At 38.9% G+C, this 20,726-nt stretch overlaps 1 protein-coding gene across 3 annotated transcripts; it reads right to left on the reverse strand.

Annotated features, from left to right (window-relative positions):
• Window positions 1-229: 229 nt before the first annotated feature.
• Window positions 230-20,602, reverse strand: LOC309521773 (RNA exonuclease 1 homolog). Of its 3 annotated transcripts, none has more exons than XM_082204634.1 (16): window positions 20,334-20,602; window positions 17,943-19,294; window positions 17,162-17,254; window positions 16,285-16,492; window positions 14,922-15,064; window positions 13,937-14,074; window positions 10,755-10,869; window positions 10,543-10,602; window positions 9,949-10,098; window positions 9,349-9,462; window positions 7,990-8,063; window positions 5,570-5,680; window positions 3,874-3,989; window positions 2,854-2,992; window positions 1,547-1,667; window positions 230-735 (listed from the first exon to the last, which is right to left on the reverse strand). In XM_082204634.1, the coding sequence occupies exons 1-16, from the start codon at window positions 20,500-20,502 to the stop codon at window positions 644-646; spliced, it is 3,195 nt and encodes a 1,064-aa protein (XP_082060760.1). In that variant the 5' UTR covers window positions 20,503-20,602; the 3' UTR covers window positions 230-643. The 3 variants fall into 3 exon arrangements, with proteins under 3 accessions (XP_082060760.1, XP_082060759.1, XP_082060761.1); XM_082204633.1 differs by having other exon boundaries at window positions 17,162-17,257; XM_082204635.1 differs by lacking the exon at window positions 20,334-20,602 and having other exon boundaries at window positions 17,162-17,257; window positions 17,943-18,440; window positions 19,121-19,253.
• Window positions 20,603-20,726: the final 124 nt, after the last annotated feature.

Consider the following 20,726-nt stretch of genomic DNA (forward strand, 5'->3'; position numbering starts at 1 on the left):
ACATGGACTTGACAGAAATTTCAGTAATGCACAGCCTTTGACTCTTTATTTAAAAATAAAAATTACATTTTCACTGCTGCCCTTAATCTCTAATTGCAATTTAACTTACTTTGTTCCATAAGATTAACAAATAGATCAAAGCCATAAAGCAGGTACAGTGACAAATTGCTTACCTATGGCCACCTATGCAACTGCTAGAGAGATCTGCTAACCAAATGAATGGACTGCATAATGTTTAACATTTGTTTTATTTATATCAGCTTTTTTGAGTTTTTATTTCAGCAGACAGTGACAGCCAGAAAACAACTTTTTTGCTTAGGACACACAGAAGTTTCATAAAAGGAAAATAAGTATAGGATTCTTCATAAAAACAAAGCAAGTACAGTATTCTTTCCAAACTGCCAAAATTGGGAAATGTTCGCTGTTTACATTAACAATTCTGACTAGCACAAAGCTCCCATAATCAACTCTAATATTATATTGAACAAAAATATCATAACCCTGAATAACATTAACCCAAACTTCCAGCAAAACTAACTAGTGCATATACTTTTCACAGTACTCTTTTGAATTAGGACAATAACAGGGGCAGAAAACTGTCTTTCACTAGGCAATGATGAAGAAAGGCTGTTGTTGCAAAGCATTAATATCTTCTGCCTTTAGTATCCTCTTTTACTTTCCAAAGCATAAGTTCCATACAAGCAGTTGCATCTTCACTACAGTCATGACCACCAACTAGAAAAAAATAACATTCATGAATATGCATAGTATTTAAAAGATTAGAAAGTTGGCACTGAATATTTAACATTAATGGTTATAGTAATAAACTCAAGTTTTTGCATTTGTTTCCAAAATTACCCTATTAAAAGAGCAAGTTTTAAAATTATCTTAAAGATAATGGATCGCTAAGGCAGTCTGTACACTATCTCCTCAAAGCACATTCTTTCCCTCAAAAGAATTCTGGGCACTATAGTTTGCTCCTTGGAGCTGTAATTCTGGGATTACTGTAATTCTGCACTAAAGTACAGTGCCCATAATTCTTTGAGGGAAAGAATGTGCAGCCAGATGGGTGGGGTATAAATAATAAAATTATTGTTATTTCAAATGCGTACACAGCCTAACTGTATTGAGGGTGGATAATAGTATAGAAAAAATGTCACTGTTGTCACAGAAGAAACTTGAATAGGTTTCAAGGTTTCAGATTTCAGTCACACTACAATATGATCTAGATCTGTCACAGAATATATATTTTTTTAAAAAATAATTTTTATTAACCGGCCAATCACATCAAATTAAATCACATCACATAAATTCCAAATTACAAAGCCGAATTTTCATGTCATTCAATATCACCTAAGAGACAGTTATTTTCAATGCAGTCAGTTGACACACTCAGCTTCCAGTGATCAAACAAGGCACATGACCAATCCAATCCTTATTTTGGGAAACCTGGATTGAACTGTAAAGTCTGAGTGACAACATAGGTATTGCTTGCTTCTTGGTTCTTCTCCATTAAAAATACACTGTCATTTTCGCCAGGTCTTACCATTATCTTGAATAATTCTTTGGAGATAATCAGCCATTAGATTTCTAAGTGCTCTTTTATGAGGCAGGCCTAAACGATGAGGAAAAACTACGGATGTATCCACAATCTTATTATGAAACAGCTGGAAAAGAAACAAAGCTGGATAATTCAGTGACACTTCAAACTGGATTGTGTCTTGCCTCCTAAAATATTCTTGCGGTTAAAAAACACACTATCGCTTCAGTTAAAGCTTTAAGACCCTGATGTTGGGAAAGATTGAGGGCACAAGGAGAAGGGGACAACAGAGGACAAGATAGTTGGATAGTGTTCTCGAAGCTACCAGCATGAGTTTGACCAAACTGTGGGAGGCAGTGGAAAGACAGGAGTGCCTGGCGTGCTCTGGTCCATGGGGTCACAAAGAGTCGGACATGACTAAACTACAACAACAAAAACCATATCACATTAACTTTTTCACATAGGGGCCTCTGAGCCACAGCAATGCCATTGGGAAGTGGTGAAAAGGCTGCAGCTACTTTGTGGCACCATTGCCATGTCTCTCCAGTAGCATAGCATCCAATGGCTGGGAAGCCCCGGCCATTCTGAGGGCGAGAGGGCAAGATACTCTCACAAGGGTTTGGATTTTGGCCCAACATGGCATTTGGAAACTAGATTTGGGGGAAGGTTATAAAAGGCCTCATACTACGCATCCTAGCCTCTTTCCTGGCTAGCAAGCTACACAACCCATCCTCCCATTCTCTGTAACATGTTTACCATAGCAGTTCTTTCTCAGAGCATAGTTAAACTATAGAATTTGGTGACTAGCTTTGCTTATTTTAAAAAATTAGTCAAATTCATCAAGTATACAGCCACCCATCAATGGCTATTATTCATGATGACTATATGCTTGCATGTCACCTCTAGGACTAGAGGCAGTGTGCTTATGAATATCAGTTGCTGGGGAACAACAATTGGTCAATTTCAGGATATACACCTAGTGCCAAAACCTGCTGAAATCTGTAATCAATAAAGTTATGGCTTCTTTAAATTCCAATACTCCTATCCTGTTTTATTGCAATTCATGTTAGATCTATCCCTCACCCACACCACATCAGTGAACCTGGACCCGCAAAGGAGAGAGTTGTTGTCCTCATGTTCCCAGAGGCAGTGGGTTAATCACTGTGGGAAACAGAATGCTGCGCTAGATGGTATAAATCCAGCAGGGCACTTCTGTGTGCAGTATTAGACAGTATACAGAAGTTAAACCTGAACAGGTTTTAAGCAAAACATTTCAAATCATTATAAATATATTATCATTCTGTATAATATACCTTAAGAGCAAACAAATCACTCTCTAAACTATGTCCAATTAAAATTGTGTCTGCACTAAACAAGTTTAACAATATTGCCTGCACGTCCCGAATTGATGTTACAGTATTCTTCATGTCTTCTGCCGTCACTCCAGAAAACCTAAAGCAAATCAGAGTGTCAAGGGAAGTACAACAATAGGGAGACATGAATATTTTAGAAATACCAGATTCACTTATCCCACAACTGATACAACTGAAGAATTTTTATTTTCCTTTTGGAATGAAAAATTTAGGGAAGGAATCAGACCATGACAAAGTAATAACATTATCTGTCTGTTATTTGTCTCAATCCTATTCTCTGCTGGTATTTTGCACATATTTTACCTACACTTAATTATTACTTATAAAATTCAATTAAAAAATAACAATAAGTAACTTAACTCCAGACCCCTCATGCACTTCTTATAGAAATACTACAGCAAAAAGCAGTGATGCTATACAAGTAGCCCATGGGTTATACATCACTGACAGCATTCACATGCAGTGCTAATCAAAAATCCTGTCTTAATGAGCCAGGTTATGCACAAGGACAGCCTCCTTCTCCCTTTTATGCACCCAGCTGATAAAAGTTGGATTTAAGCACTTAAATAGTAGCTTATCATTTACACGTGAAGATTAGAATTAAAATTTGTGGCTTCAAAACAACTAAAGATATTAAGCCAAACACAGCTTCATAACCTAGTTGATTTGAAGCCATTTGCCATTACACTTCGGAAGCTACGCTTTAAGGTATGCTTAATATCTTGGGTTGATTAGAAACAATTAATTATACCTTGGTTCACATGATTAAGCATTAAAACCTGGCTTGTTCAGCTGCTCACACAAAGGGAGGAGTGAAGCAAATGCAAAGGAGCCCTATTGCACTCACATGTAGCTCATGCAGTCTGACCTATTCTCAGGATTTCTGGTTTTCTGTTGAGTATAAACACAGTTACTTATCTTCAAACACTTGATGTTTTGGTGTTTGAATAAGACACATACCTATTATTAAAATCTATTATTTCATTATCAGGCTTAACAAACGTGTCATAGATGACATGAAGTGAAGGATCAACTACTGTCACTCTGGAGAGTTCCAATCCACGTGTTGTGTAACACTAGAAGAGAAATGTGTTAAATAGAATTTTCCATAATTAAGTTTAGTTCCTGATTATGTTCTGAATAAACTGAAATAAAAACTAATGTAATTTTGAAATGGTGGAGATAGATGAAAACATCTTTGCTACTTTGTAAACATATTTTTTACATTGAAAATCATGGCAGTGCATGGTGTAGGTATATACTAGAAACTTTAAAATATAAAAGTAACATTTTTCTCTGGGAATTCCTAGAAATTCCTGTCAGCTTTTATGATAAAAGATGTTTTCAATTCATCAGTTACCTCTTAGTAAGCTACTTGATTACCCAAAAGATTATATTGTTAATTTACAATGGAAGTTCTATGTTAATCAAGTTTTATAAGTAATTGCTTACACTGAAAGAAAAATACACATGTAGCTGCATGTAAAAATGTGTATTTGTTTTTGCTAAATGGTCCTATATTTCCTATACATCCTGCACTTTCTATATCTAGAGAAGGAATGAACAAAAACAAAAACCCACTAATATCCAACTCCCAGAGAAGTATATTGCCAGCATTACATATTTTATTTAATTTCAAAATATTTTAAAAGTTTTTAACCCATGCTTCATCATGTAGCAACACCAGGGTTAGATACAATCAGAATAAAAACCACAAAAATAATTCCCAATTACAATTCAGGAGAGCAACAAAAGCAGGTGCATTTTATGGGGCAGTTTTTCCTTCTCAAGTCAGTCTGTCCTGTCTGATCTACATTTCTCAACTGAAGAGAGTAACATCCGGTGCCTTTTTTCAGCCGGAACTCAGTTCTAGCACCTCTCAGAAGGGCGCCATTGCCATTCTAAGAGAATGAGGGAGGCATTCAGGGTGAGTTCCGGCACCTCTTTTTCTAGAAAAATAGCACAGGCAACATCTGTCCTTGTAGGAATGAAAAATCACGGGAGACGAGAGAGGCAGGTGTAACATGAGGCGTCCGTCTGGGCGGACCCTGAGAGCCTCTTTTATTGAATATTACAAGCATTGCCACAGGTGTGCTTGTCGCTGATTGGTTGATACATAAGCATAAGGTGGGAATTACATGTGAGAGGTGGGGATTACGTGTGATCATTTATCATCGATGGAGTAAAGGCTGGGAATCGAAGCTGGAACTAGACAGGCATGAAGCCTCCTAATTAAATTGTAACTAGAGATTAATATGGCACGAAACAATATAACAATCAAGTTCTGTAGAGGTGGTTAGCTAGGCATGGAGAGCAGGAACAGTTTGTTTTCCATGAGCTTAGGATGTCTGTTACTAATGATTGATCATAGCATGAAACAATGTAACAATCAAGTTCTGTAGATGTGGTCAGCTAGGCATGAAGAGCAGGTTCGTACAGTGTGTGCAAAAGCAGGGGAAAGCCTACAAGCAAGACTTCTCAGAAAGCAAGAGAAAAGAGGGGCAAGGCTTCCCCATAATGGAGCAGTTTTGTGCAGAAAGAGAACTAACAGTTATGTGCAGAAAGAAGACTTCCCTTTATGTCCTTAAGTTATACTGCTAGGAAAACACAATTGCACTTTAAATTGCATTTTTTAAAGGATCCTAACTTAGCATACCATTTCACAATCTAACGCAAATACACCATGATTTCCATCAAGTGGAGGTGGTTTGATGAAAGTCTTCACAAAGCCATCTATATTTTCTTTTCTGCCATCATGAACATGGAGCTACAAAGCACCAAGGAATATTCAAATTAGTCTGAGAAGTGACATATTTTCAGTAACTTTTAATTAAGTTACCATACCATTTCCAACTTCCCTTTTCTGGAAATTCACCTTAGAAATTTACTAAGTATCTTTTGGAAGTTTATACGCTATTTTGTCAGGCACTTGATTATTGGTTGATGTTAAAGAATATGAAGTTGAAATCCTCAGCGTTCATTATCTGTTTTTTAAATTGTGAATGCTACTTCTTCATGCATTTCAAATGTTCATTTCCCCCACACAGTAACCAAGATGAGGGAGGCAAAAAAATTAAATAGAAGACCACAATCTAAACCTTAATACAGAAAGCAAAACTATTACAGCATCTGCCACTGGTCCATCAAGATACAGATTGTTTTAATATCAGGACCAAGTCCCAGAAAGTGTAAACTAAAGTGTCCCTTAGCATATTCAATACTAATTTATTACTTATCTGCTTTTCTCTCACAAATTTAAATTTAAGGAAATGAGGACAGGCTTGAGCTCCAACACTTTTTTAGAACCAGTCCCATCTTGTTTTCTAGCATATTATGCTATCATGAGAACAGAATTCCCAAAAACAAATTAAAAATCTACGCCTATTCTCATCTACCTTTTAAGAACTTCAGAAATGCATACATTTTTGTCTCTCTGCCAAAGACTACACTTACACCAATATTCAGTTCAGGAAACGGCTTCTAGGGCCAAGAAAAAATTCAGAGCACACACTACACCCGGGCAGCCCAACTTTTCATACCAAGTGAGCCACCAGAGTACTTTGACATGGAACCTGCAGGTGGCATACTGCGGGGGCAGGAAACAAGGCCGACATTTGACACCCACCTCCTTCCCAAAGCTGGGAAAGCACTAACTGGGCTCTGGGAAGCAGGCAGGACGACTCTAGGACCCTGTCAAAGCCTCTTTCCCAAAGCCCAGAGCCTCACTTACCCAGCTTTGGGAATGCAATGGGAGGGCTGCATCACAGGGTGTGTGTGTCAAATGTTGCCAAGGGCCACAAAAAAAGACATCAAGGGCTCCATGTGGCCCTTGAGCTGCACATTGGACCACCCTGCTCTACACAAAAGAGGGTTGGAGCTTCTTGGAAGGAAACTTGGTCACCTATTTTGCTCTAGTTCTGCTAAGATAACAAGACTAGCAGAACAGCTATAGCTGGAATTCAAGAGATTTTGAAACACTTTGTCTTTCATACTCGACCCCTGTCAATCCCTCTCTATATAGACAGCCAATCAGTGGTCATAGGCAGGTTGCTGCAAGCAAAAGCCAAAACAAAATCCTGAGAAATATATATGCTGTGAAAAGTCTGAGTACACACAAAATGCATTAGGTGTTATAACAATAATTAGCAACAAACCAACAACACCAGAACTGGCTTATGAATATAAAGAACAATTTTACTAGAATGAGTATAAAACCTAATAAACCAACAAGACAATGAACAAACTAAAGTGAATAACCAAGCCTGGAGATACTCATAAACATAAAATGTGGCAGTGTCTCTCTCGTTGCTATACTGGTTATGTATGCGATAAGAATGTCTTAACACATAGTTCACTGAAGACAAAAGGTACTCATAGGCACAGTTATTGAACAGTGTTGAGTGAATAGCATTATGGACTGATGAAGCTTGCTACGAAACCTGGATAATATCCAGAGAACAGGTTTCATCTACTTGGCTTCAATTGATCACTTGGCTTTGCACTTCCAGCTAACAGCTACTTGAAGAACGCTTTCTGGCAACTGCTCCCACGTTTGTAGCTTTGTGCTTCCAGTGAATGGCTACAGTGGTACCTCGGGTTACATACACTTCAGGTTACATACGCTTCAGGTTACAGACTCTGCTAACCCAGAAATAGTACCTCGGGTTAAGAACTTTGCTTCAGGATGAGAACAGAAATTGTGCTCTGGCGGCGCGGCAGCAGCAGAAGGACCCATTAGCTAAAGTGGTGCTTCAGGTTAAGAACAGTTTCAGGTTAAGAACGGACCTTCGGAATGAATTAAGTACTTAACCCGAGGTACCACTGTATTTGTTCCAGCTGTGTTAAGACATTCTTATCGCGTACATAACCAGTATAGCAATGAGAGAGACACTGCCACATTTTATGTTTGTGAGTATCTCCAGGCTTGGTTATTCACTTTAGTTTGTTCATTGTCTTGTTGGTTTATGAGGTTTTATACTCATTCTAGTAAAATTGTTGTTTATATTCATAAGCCAGTTCTGGTGTTGTTGGTTTGTTGTGAAAAGTTTGAGAACAGCAACTGGAGAGTACTCTCACCTTTGCAACCTGGCATCCAGGAGATCCTACCACTCCTTCGCAACAACTGTAACGTGTTTCCAAACCACCCGGAACTGTTACAGGGTAAGTAATAGGAAGCAGATGAGTAATTTCAAATCAATTCTTATCCTAAAAATTAAAATTTTGATCGACTGTACTGTGAACTATCAGTTATCTTCTTACCCTGACTTGGTTCACACATCACAATCAAATAATTAAAATAAACAATGGTTTAATGTGAACAAACAAGTTGATGCACACTGCTGAAATCGGGGGAAAAAATTCCCTTCACTGCTGTCAGGAAACATACCATACTTTGTTTTTGGATCATGGTTTGTTTGGAGAAAGAAACTACAACCCCAGGTTTTGACAACACAACAGTTTGTTTCCTGGCAGCAGTAATACTGAGGGATGCGTGAAGCGCCCAGAATTTTAGCAGCATACACCAATACACTTTTCATTCACATTAAACCATAATTTATTTTAAATATGCAAACCAGAACACTATGGGAGCAGCTCTGCTTTAAAAAAAAAATCAGTTTAACAAAACCAAGTTGAATTCTGAGGATCAAATATACATGCATTGAAGAAAGGGATACTGAATTGGATTTCTAACTATCCAAAGAAATTATAGTTTTATTACAAATGTGTGTCAGTTTCTCTCAAGATTGTAGCTATACTGAGAATATGAAACAACAAACTTATCACCCATCATGTATTTTACTAAAGAGCAGGAAAATGGAGGTGAGGTGCTGTATAAAGTCAAGCATAAATAGCTGAATATAATTTATTAGTTTTAACTACACTACATGGGCTCTTTTGGGGGTGGTGACAGTCCTGGCATGCTAAACCACCATTTAGGAAAGTTGGAACAAGCATCAGACCTGGATGTTCCTCCCTCACATGCCAACTTTGGTTTAATTTAATCACCATCACAGCATCAGTTTTGTTAGATCTGAAATGGGGAACTGTGTTGTGATGTTGGTTTACTAAGCATAATATTAAAATCAATTCCAGTTTAAGATCCTGGCTACTAAAATACTAAGTCACAATTCTCTGTATTGTTATAAATTGAAAAAAGCATGAAAAACAATGTGTGACAGGAAGTGGTGAGAAAAACACAGAACCAATGTTTGTTCTTGCTTAAGAATATTACACCACAAATTAGTGCAAGGTCTGTATCTAATGGTAAGTGATTGGAGGCTTAATAAGGAAAAATGCAAGCAAAACTGTTTTTAATCCCTTCATTGTTAATCAAAATTTAACTTGCTGGCCCTGCTTCAGTGGACATTACCTGAGTAGTCTCAATCTCACCGGCATGTCCAGTATATGTCTGGGGAGACAGGAGTTTATCCTTACCTTTATGTCTTAATACTCTACCAGAATGGTAGCTGCATTCTTCTTTCCGAACATGCCTTCCTGATGAAGTTACAGTATAGATTTCTCCGCATCGACAACAAATTCTTCTGGAAGCTGTAACCAGTAACACAATCCAGTCGTAAGCCAGAATTGAGACCTGCGAGATGTTCATCTGCACTTACCCCCAGAAACCATTTTAATCACCAGAGACAACTGCAAAAAATCTAATGAATTTGGTTCTCATTCACATTATCAAGCAGCAGAATTGCTACTACTAGCGTAATTACTGATCAAAATAGTAAAGCTTTGGTAGGAGTAATTCAGATATATTCCAATTATACATGGAACAGATGGATAATCACCCAAACAATATTAATTAAGTTGTTAAATTGATAGTTCAGGAGCAGAAAAAAGGTAGTTATCCTTCAAGCTTTATTAACCAGGATGACTTGATTCACAGTACTGGCAATGAGCGACACTTACAAGCATTTTATTGTAGCACATTGTGGATGAACTCCTATGTTGGAAGGCATTTTTTGAACAATATAGGAAGATTTTTCTGATGAGTGTCAATTTTTCATTCCATTCTCACTTACTCACAGTCAGATAAAGCTGCTTTTATGGCGCCACTGCATAGTATAGCACTGCCAGGTTTCTCAGGATTTGGTTCAGGGAAGCCATTTTCCTTCAACTGTTCATCAGTCAAAGCATATTCTTTTAGAAGTTTATAGAGAGTAATTCCTGTAAAATCTTAATCACCCCAACAAAACAGTTTAAAAACTCTGAAGAGCTGTCATTCAGACATTATAACTCAGAATTATTTTCAGATTCAACTTATAGGTAGTCAGTAGCAGCTAGTTTTTCTTTGGTTAAGTTTATATATGCTGTGAAACTTTACAAATTCATCCTAAATATATGCCTTTTGTCATAGCATTTCTTAAATTTATATACAACCTTTCATTCAAAGATCTCAGCAAAAAATACAAAAAAGAAAAATACATAATAAAAACAAGAATAAAAACATTTTGAAAGCACTGAATTTTTTTCATTACTTTTCATTTTCATTATAAGCAAGTAATCAAAGAGTATTAGAACTAGAAAAAAGTAGCTTTTTATATTATAAGTACTTCAGTTGTGAAAGAATTTTAATACTTTGTGCAAATTTTTCAAAATACAGTAATAGTTTTATTTTACCATTTTTTTCTTCTTTTCTAAAGCCAGTTGAAGTAGTGCATTTATTGTCTGAGGGCTGGCCTATACAAAATAAAATCACAGATGTCTCACATTGTTAATGTGAACTTATTTCTACAAACAAACATTGTATGTAATTTAAATGTACTTAGAAGAGAAATAAAATTGGTCCATTGTAACTACCAGTTTTCCCTTCCCACATCATTGGAACTTACCATCTGCTGACACACTGCTATGATCCCTCAATTTTTTAAGCTTGTTCACAGCTATGTTCAAGTATATATTTTTACTACCACAACGGTCATATATTGCCTTTTCTTCTATCAATGCCTACATTAAAAAGAAAAGTGTGTATGATATATACTGTAAATTGCACATCTACCCTGTACTCCCCCCCTCCCGCCCCGCAATGGAACAGAGTATGTAATGGGGAAGAGCATCCAAACAAATAATAATAATAGTAATAATATGGTGTCCTTCTGACTGGGTTGCCTCAGCCACTCTGAGCTGCTCCCAATAGACTATTAAAACACAATAAAACACCAAACATTGAAAACTTCCCTAAAGAGGGCTGCCTTCGGATGTCCTTTTTAGTGGTTCTGTTTTTATACGTGAGTGACTTTAAGTCCTATCAGGGAAAAAGGTAGGATATAAATATATAATAATATATTATTTATATCCTGCCTTTCCCCCTGATATATATATAAAGAAAAAGTGGCATTTAAAGTCCAGTGGCCACAACTCAAGAGATCCTTTTCAGTTGCACCAGACAATTTAAAGTTTTCATTCCCTCCATCACAAACTGCTTTTAAAGGTCTTCTGGTTTTCATCAGTGGCTTTCTGTGTGGCACTGCTGTGGGTGCTTGCATGCAGTTTGAGAAACGAGTTCAACACTCCACTAGTGATGTACTGTAAATAGTCCTATAGTTTTGCACCACATTAAGTGTTTAACTGTGATGGTCTCACAACAGATTCAGAGATAAGTATAATCACCATATCCGCTTCAATTTAAATTCAGAATTTATTTTAAATCAGATTCTTTTTTGAAATCAATTATTTTCATTCAAGAAGATTGTGTTAGTTGATTTCCTGTTATCTCCAATTTAGGTTTCTTTTGTTAAATATGCAGCAACAATTTAATAATATATAATGATTCTTAGCCTTTTTATTACTAAGGAATGTTTCATTTTTCAAATACTGTTTGGAAATAGGAATATTTATGGGTGACAGATACATTTAGTAAAGTAATTACCGTATTTTTCGCTCTATAACACGCAGATTTTTTCTCCTAAAAAGGAAGGGGAAATGTCTGTGCGTGTTATGCAGCAAATGTGTGGTCCCTGGAGCAGAAAAATGAGGCAAAAATCAAACCGCGCTTCAGGGAGAAGGGAAGCCTGAAGAGAGGAAGTGGCAGCTTTCCTGAATTCTGCCTCAGGGTCTTACTGCCCGCCCTCTCTGTTTCGTTACTGTGTTTGCTCAAACGGAACAAAGAGCAGGGGAAGCCCCTCCCCTCCAGGCAAGAAGAGAGGTAAGCAGAGCGTCCGTCCTTCTATCCTCTCCCTGCTCCGGAGGAACAATGTTTGTGAAGGGAAGAGAGATTACAGGTTCGGCTTAAAATTCTGATTTGACTTCCTGCTTTTTGTTTTTGGAGACACACAGCATTCAAATATGCTTTCTTCCATTTAAAGAGGGAGAGAGAGAGAGAGAGAGCACACGCTGGCTGGCTTGTGTGGGTGGGTGGGTGGAAACTTTTGCTTCCTTTCCTCACGTTATAGCCCTCTCCTGCATTCTTAGCCGTCTGTGTTTTTCCTTCCCTCCCCACTTAAAATGTGGTTACAAAGCATGGATCCACATGGATCCTCAGGATCTTTGCATTGGGTCACCCCAAATTCACCATCAGAGCACATAGCATGTCCATGGCTACAGCCTGTCCCCCCCCCAAAAAAAAAAAATCACGCACCCACTGTTGCCTGGGGCTGCAATTGTGCAAAAACATGGTTACAAAGCATGGATCCACATGGATCCTCAGGATCTTTGCATTGGGTCAGCCAAAATTCCCCATCAGAGCACATAGCATGTCCATGACTACAGCCTGTCCACCCCAAAAAAAATCACGCACCCACTGTTGCCTGGGGCTGCAATGGTGCAAAAACGTGGTTAAAAAGTATGGGTCCACATGGATCCTCAGGATCTTTGCATTGGGTCAGCCAAAATTCACCATCAGAGCACATAGCATGTCCATGGCTACAGCCTGCCCCCCCCCCCAAAAAAAAATCATGCACCCACTGTTGCCTGGGGCTGCAATGGTGCAAAAACGTGGTTACAAAGCATGGATCCACAGGGATTCTCAGGATTTTTGCATTGGGTCACCCCAAATTCACCATCAGATCACATGTCTGTGGCCACAGCATGAAGCACAAAAATGATACGTCCACTGTTTCATTCAGAATATTTTTTCCCTTGTTTTCCTCCTCTAAAAACGATGTGTGTGTTATGGTCAGGTGCGTGTTATAGAGCGAAAAATACGGTAAATATTAATAATTAACTTTTACTTTTTAGGACAAATCCATAATGAATACAGAAAGTCCCCATCACTTCTGCCCATAAAAAAGGAAGATCTTCTAAATGTGCCCAGTCAGACCAATAGGTTAATAGAAAAGAGTGGAAGCATCTGTAATCAAAGGAATTATTACCAGATTAAACCTTCAGCCATTAGCAATTTTCAAAGGGCTTATTAATATACCATATTGGCCCAAATATAAGCCACACCCGAATATAAGCCGCACCTTTAAAATTGGAGAGGGAAAAAGAAAAAAATACACAAATATAAGCCACTCCATTCCTCACTGCTCCCGGCTGCATACTGGGAGCAGCGAGGAATGGAGCTGCGTTGCTGGCGGCCTTTCCCCTTCCTCCCCGGCGGCCTTTCCCCTTCCTCCCCGGCCTTGGGGGAGAGGATGGAGGAATACGCGCTGGGCGGCGCTGCTTTGCCGCGCTCATGGCTGCATATCGTCAAGTCGCGAATATAAGCCACACTTTTTAATTTTTCACAGTTGGAATTTGGGAGAAACATGAGGCTTATATTCAGGCCAATACAGTACCAGTTAACACTGCAAACTTATGTATGTTCACCTAGAAACAAGTCCCATTATGGTCAAAGGGACTTTCACCCCAGTAAATAGGTTTAGGACTGCAGCCTAAAACTGCAGTACACTGCAGGATTCATTGGGAGCAGAAGTCCAACCAAAATTAATAGCATTTACTCTTGAGTATACACATACAGCATCACACTTTATGTTATGTTTGCAACAAAGCACTCAGCACTTATTTCACATATCCACAATTCATATAACTGCCATAAAAATAAATTACATTGGTTTTTAAAACTACTGCAGACCTTGTCAAAAGCTTCATTGACTGTTGCACAAACTTTCAAGAATTCTTCAAAAAAAAAATTGACATATCGTTGCCTTGTGTCATGTGGTACTTTGGATCCCAGCTCCACAATCACTGGAGGCCTTCTCCGACTTGATGCCTGAAATGTTAACTTATATTTAACTTACTACATGCATGAATTGAAATAACGTTCCTAAACTTATTGAAAGTTATTGTTTTGGGTAAAAGAAAAGGATTCTAAATCACTGAAAAGACTTCTGAACAAATACCTTATTATAGCTACAAACTCTTCTCCCTCAAATCCTATCCCCAAAATTGCAAGAGTATGGCAAAGTCAGAATATTTTTCAACAGCAAACTATCTCTCTAAATATACTGTATTGTGGTGGTTTGTTAACACTTTAAATCCCATTGGTTGCATTCCCTCTTTGCCAGCCCATCAAGGTCAGCAGAGCCAAAAATGAGTCCTGGCCTACTCTCACACACATGCAAACATGGACATGGGCATACACCCACCCACACATCCATTGACCTGGCTCAAATTCGAATGAAATTATAGTTAAAATAAGCACTGTTTACTACTGGGTCACAGCACACAGGAATGGAGGATTATCCCTACACAGATAAACAACCTACATACCAAAAATGTTCATACTAGAATTAGGCTTGAACACAGTCTTCAGTTTATGTCAAAGTCTAAACAACACATTGCAGTGAAGAGAAGGGGCTGTAGACTGGATGGGAAAGCCCTATTGGTCACCTTCAACCTAGAAACCACCTCTGCTTTGATTTTTAAATTTTTGATTTTTAAATTTAATTGATTTTTAAATTTAAAAAATACTATTAGGACATCACCATTTCAAACTAGATTTGTATGGCACGTTATGCACTGGTTTCCCATATGTCCCCCAATAACTTCTTAATAAATTTGACTATAAACCCAGAAGCCTTTTACTCTATTTTAACACAAAGGAAAATATGAAATACCTTAATTGGCTTGGGAGTATTTTTTTTAACAGGATAATTGGAAAGTCTACATGGCACTGATGTTAATGCATTTCCAGGAAGTAGTACATTCACTTGGCCAGTGCTTGTTCCAACAGGCTGAACTTCAAACACATTTAAACAAACTGAAACAGACAAATATTGTGTAGTTTAAAGCTTCATTTGTAAATGCACTTCACATAGCCAAACTATCTTCTTAAACTTTATCTGGAAGCTGAATGATTACAGTAAATGCCAGAGTGACCATTAAGGCAGTCACATGGGATGAACAGCTTTTGTGTGGTGACCATTCCTTGCCCCAGGTATGACAGACAATATGACCTGTCATGTGATCACCTGAGCTCGCTGAAGGTTTCCATGCTGCTGGTTGATAATACCAGCCTTCCAACAGCTTGCTGAATATGTGTACCAGCATTTATTTTACATATAACAGCAATTACTGGTACATAAAGCAATATATCCCCAAACCATCCCTTAAAAAAGGTAAAGGGACCCGACCATTAGGTCCAGTCGTGGCCGACTCTGGGGTTGCGGCGCTCATCTCGCTTTATTGGCCGAGGGAGCCGGCGTACAGCTTCCGGGTCATGTGGCCAGCATGACTAAGCCGCTTCTGGTGAACCAGAGCAGCGCACAGAAACGCCGTTTACTGTCCCGCTGGAGCAGTACCTATTTATCGACTTGCACTTTGATGTGCTTTTGAACTGCTAGGTTGGCAAGAGCAGGGACTGAGCAACGGGAGCTCATCCCTTACACATCACTAATTCTATCAGAGACACCGGGGGGGAGGGGAACCAATCCAGTTCTGCTTTGGAGAAAACAGGTATTGTAAGATGCAATGGCTGTGATACAGGCTGTGTACAATGTAGCCTTTGAAATGCACAGGGGTCATTTTTCCACAGGGTGCTTTTGTACAGTGGTTACCAGTTGTGCACACCTTCTTGCAATCACCTCATTTAAAGTCACAGATACCATCTGTATTGTCTATACACAAAGGTGGGCATGTTTTCAAATAGCGTGGAACAGTGTTCTATTCCCTTTCTCCTTCATGGCTAGGGCTGGTGTGAATTGTTGAAAACATCTGGAGGACACCACATTTGTCTCTCACAGATTCTAAGCTATCAATGCATGGACACTGGCTGTTTTGATGAAACCTGATCTGAATCAGAAACCTAGGAACAATCAACTACTCATTCTCTACATACCCTGCTGTTGGTTTCTTGGTCTGGGGGACTGGGAAGCAAATTAAAGCTAAATTTTATGAGATCTTGTTTTAACTCACACAAACTTGTTTTAACTCACACAAACTCAACAAATATCAAAAGTGTAATATACTACTTCGTCATACCTATGGGGCCCATGCTTTGAATCTGAGTAGCTGGTATTACAGATGCAGTTCTCTTTGGGCCGCAAGTTGCAGCAACAAAAGCTTGACCACTTTTAACAGCAGTTGTTATTTGTGTTGCTTGTTGCTGTGCTTGCAGTATTCTGGAATGACAGGTCCGCTTTGGAAGAGGTGCTTTTAAAGGCACGATTATTTCTTTAGTGGTATTAACCTGATGAGTATTGAAGAATGAACAATTTCTAAATTCAGTAAGTGCAATACTGTATTTACTACCCTAAAGTAAAGTTACACCCCAAGACTGTAAAGCAGTATTTCCATCTCTTCATAAAGATAAATGGTCAAACAGTTGGGTCACTATTTCAGTTACTATCAATACCATTCTGTTGAAAGTAGTAGAGCACCTTGTATCAGAAAACGGTTTGTCCATTAGCAATTTGGACCTGTTTACCAATGTATCATTTGATATTTTGTCACTTGGCATCTTAGTGTTTCGAGGCTCTTAACTTTAAGGTGATATGCAAATTGTATCTACAATCTATTGATGAAACAAACGCAAATTAAGTCAACATTTGGAATCATAGTAAAGAGAGGAAAATGCAGAGATGAAAATGCAACTTAGAACCTGCCTGACAGGTTCAACATGCTTTAACAGACAAAGTGTTAGTACCTCATTTAAGATATTAAGAACTGTTTCCCACACCACGGGCTGTATCTAATGATACTCCTACTCACAGTAGACCCATTGAAATTAATTAACATGACTAAGTTAGGTCCGTTAATTTCAATACGTTGACACCACTTATTTGCCATTAACCTATATCCATGTTTACATAATGAAATACTAGCAAATATTTCCCCAAACTGCTAGATTGAAACTCACATCAAATTTTGCAGTGTGTGCAATTCTTCTCTTCTGTCCAGGAAGCATACTTGTCTTCAAATTTGAGTTTACGTCTGTTTGCGCTGCAAGGACCTGCTTTTTTTAAAGAAAGGAAAATAGCCATACACAAACTGCAAAAACTATCAAGACTGTTGTTTCTAAATTATAAAATTACAACAAATTACGGTTTGTTTTCATGATACTGCAGTTCTGTAATGAACTCTGGCTTCCTGAAACTTAAAAAAAGACTTTCAGAGGATGGAAATCCAAAGGCAATCTTTAATATTACAAAAAATCTTCATTTAACAAAAAAGTACTACTTTTCCCCCTAGCTATTAGCTGGAATTTTATCATCTGTTAATTCCAGATTCTCACCAAGTGAATATGCATTGATACACACAAAAAAAGTGCTGAATGGTCAGAAAAAAGATTGATTGAGGAAGCGAGCCAAAGAGGAAGTCCTCTGGCTCGCTCCTCTGTTTAAAGGGCCCTGGCCACGCCCCCCCCCCCCGGCCAGCAGGTTGGCTGGCCGGGCTCTGACGTGGCCGGGATCCCCAGGCAACGGGGGACAAAGTCCCCCGCCCCCGGTGGGGAGTGGGTGGCCACGCGGTCCACCGCAACTCCTCCCCACTGGGAAGTGGAGCAGATTTCCAGATTCTCACCAAGTGAATATGCATTGATACACCAAAAAAAAGTGCTGGTCAGAAAAAAGATTAAATAGAAAACAATTTGTGTCTGCCTTTACAAGGAGGAAGGTATAAACTGAGAAAAGCAAAAATACCTGCTTTGCTAACCTTTCCTTTTGTGCTTCATGTTCAACAAACTCATTGAAAATTCTCCGACATTCTTCCATAGTATCATCTGATTCAGAAAGTTCATGATCCTCTTCAACGTCATCTTCTTCAGAAGAGTCTAATACAATTATCTCATTTTCTTTGGCATCCATTTTCATAGTTTTATCAGTACAATTTTCACCAGTTTTTTCGACAAATGTATCCTCACTCAAAACTGGAACACAGCTTCGTTTAATAGGCAATGCGTTGCTTTTTCCATGTAGCTGAATACTCCATTTCCCAAAAGGTATTGGATCTTTTTTAGAGCTTTCTTGTAGTGCTGTAACTCTATCTTTTGTACTGCCTCTACAATATAGGTTAGTCTGAGTTTTGTTTTTCAGCAAAGTTTTATGATTACTAACCTCCTCAGTAATATTGCATGCTTTAACAGAAGTAACATTCAGTGACTCCTCCTTCAAAGTTTCTTTGTTCATTTCAAACTTCATCTGAGGAGATACATTATTGTCTTTAGTAGCAGGGTAATATTTTGTCCAAAGTTTGCTTCCTACATTCAAAGCACTCGCTTTGACATCTGCTAAATAAGCACTTTCTACTGCTGACATTTTTATTTTACTTTTATTTCCATCACTTTGATTAACACTGTGCAGGCCAACAGTGATGACTTCTGATCTTTCTCCCTCTAAATTTTTTAAAATATCTGATGTTCCAGAGTTCTGAACGGTTTCTAAATTAGCTCCAAAACTCATTTCATTTACTTCCCTATTCCACTTTTTATAGGTCTTGCTTATTCTTGGTTTCTTTGATACATTCATTGGTGGGGCATCTATTATAAGCATATCATCATCTGATTCCTGGAGTTTTATTGGTGAAGAACTTACTGATCTCTTCCTTGGGGATCTGAATCTATTTTCACCTGGAAAAGTTTTTATAGATGCTTGTAAATCTCTACAATGAGAGACTTTAAAATGTTTAGAGTGGCATGTGTCATTTTTATCTACTTCCTTCAAAGAAGACCTGAGACCTGCAGAATAATTGAGTAATGGGTCATATTCAAGATCAGTAGCTGGACAGCTATGGTCAATAATATATTTACTGGACCTTTTAGATTCTTTTGAGATTGAAATGGTATTATTTTTTACTTCTACAGGACTATTACAGGCATCACCTTCATCAGAGAAAGATTTATTTCCTTTGTTGTGATTTGTTGCAAAAATCACATTATTTTTGAAATCTTGCACCCAGTCGTAACAGAATAGTTTCTTCTGCTCTTCAACTTCAGTCTTGAGTGACTGAATTGCTTTGTTGATCATTTCTAATTCTTGGATATTTTTATCAAGACCTGTTGATTAGAAGAAAGTTTTATAAATACCGTAGCCTTAGGTTATACACTAATATTTCAATTATATGTAAACAGAGCATTAAAGAATACAATTACAGAACTTAGCCCAAACTCTTAGTTCGGTCATCAACTATTTTTGAAGGGCATTGGAATACTTTATTGATTTAAAGCGACACACGATACAAAAACCCAGCACATCTAAACCATGTGCGTTGTTTCTAAGAATTACTCAACAAAGACATTGCGAAGGAGCCAAAGTGAATGCATTTTAGGGGTGCCTAAAGAAACCATATTCCAAATCACCTGAAAAATAATGCCATGGCAACACAGGAACATAGAAATAAGAACTACCGAAAAAAGGTAAAAAGACTATTAACACAACACCAGGGCCGGATTTAGGTTTGATGAGGCCCTAAGCTACTGAAGGTAATTTGTCGCTGTTTTTTTTGTGCTGAATATATGCTATATGGTAATTTATGGACCTATAAATAGCTAAAGCCATCTGCAAATGCAGAATGTAGGCACCCTATATACAAAATGAACAAACCAGTGATATTTTAGGGAGCAGGCTAGGAGGCCGGCCCATGATTTACATCATAGGAAGGCTCCTACACAACACAAAACACTGTTGCTGTAAGTTTTATTTGTTTTTTATCTTATATTTTGGAAATGTACATCCAGTTTTTTTCCCCTTTTATTTTTTTGGGGTCCTATACTGTATAAGCTATATATTTAGCTTACACGTAAATCCGGCACTGCACAACACAGATGCCGCTAATAAAAAAGGGCCTATTTTCAGTCTCATTTCTCTGAGAGGAGACACAAAGCAAGGAATATCGCTTTTTAAAAGCGCGGGCTGGGATGACAAGCCTTGATATTTTATCCGACTCATGGGGAAGAGGCTCCAGTTCGGGGGAACTGATGTGGGGAAAAGGCGGGAACGCGCAGTCGGGCGTGAAGGACCCCGCAGGCGTGAAGTAAAACGCGCGTTTAAGGCCGCCGTCCACACGCGCCAGCGGCGGCTGCTTCCCTCCCTCACCCTGCGCGGAAGAGCCGCTCAGCGGCCGCGGCTGAGGGACCCGCGGCTCCCCTTGAAGGCGGCGCCGGCGCCGAAGGGCCTCGTGTCTGTACTGGCAGTGGGGCCGCCGGCACCCGCGGGCGTCGAAGGGGCAAGGGAGACTCCTGAAGTAACCCGCCGAGGGGAGCATCCCGCCTTTTCCCGCCTCCCCGCACGCCGCGGCCGGAGAAAAAGCGCGCAACGCTCCCGGCGAAGCCTCGCTCACGCGCGAAACCGTTGGAGGGGGCGGGGCGAAGCTACTTAAGCCCCGCCCCTTTTCTTGCTTGCTTGCTGCTGCTCCACTCGCCCTCATTCCGCAAAGGAGCCTCCTTATATTTAAATGAAGAGAACGACAGCCCTACCCACTTTCGGGGC

Source organism: Podarcis vaucheri (assembly GCF_965113315.1).
Source record: "Podarcis vaucheri genome assembly, chromosome: 17".
Taxonomy (NCBI): Eukaryota; Metazoa; Chordata; class Lepidosauria; order Squamata; family Lacertidae; genus Podarcis; species Podarcis vaucheri.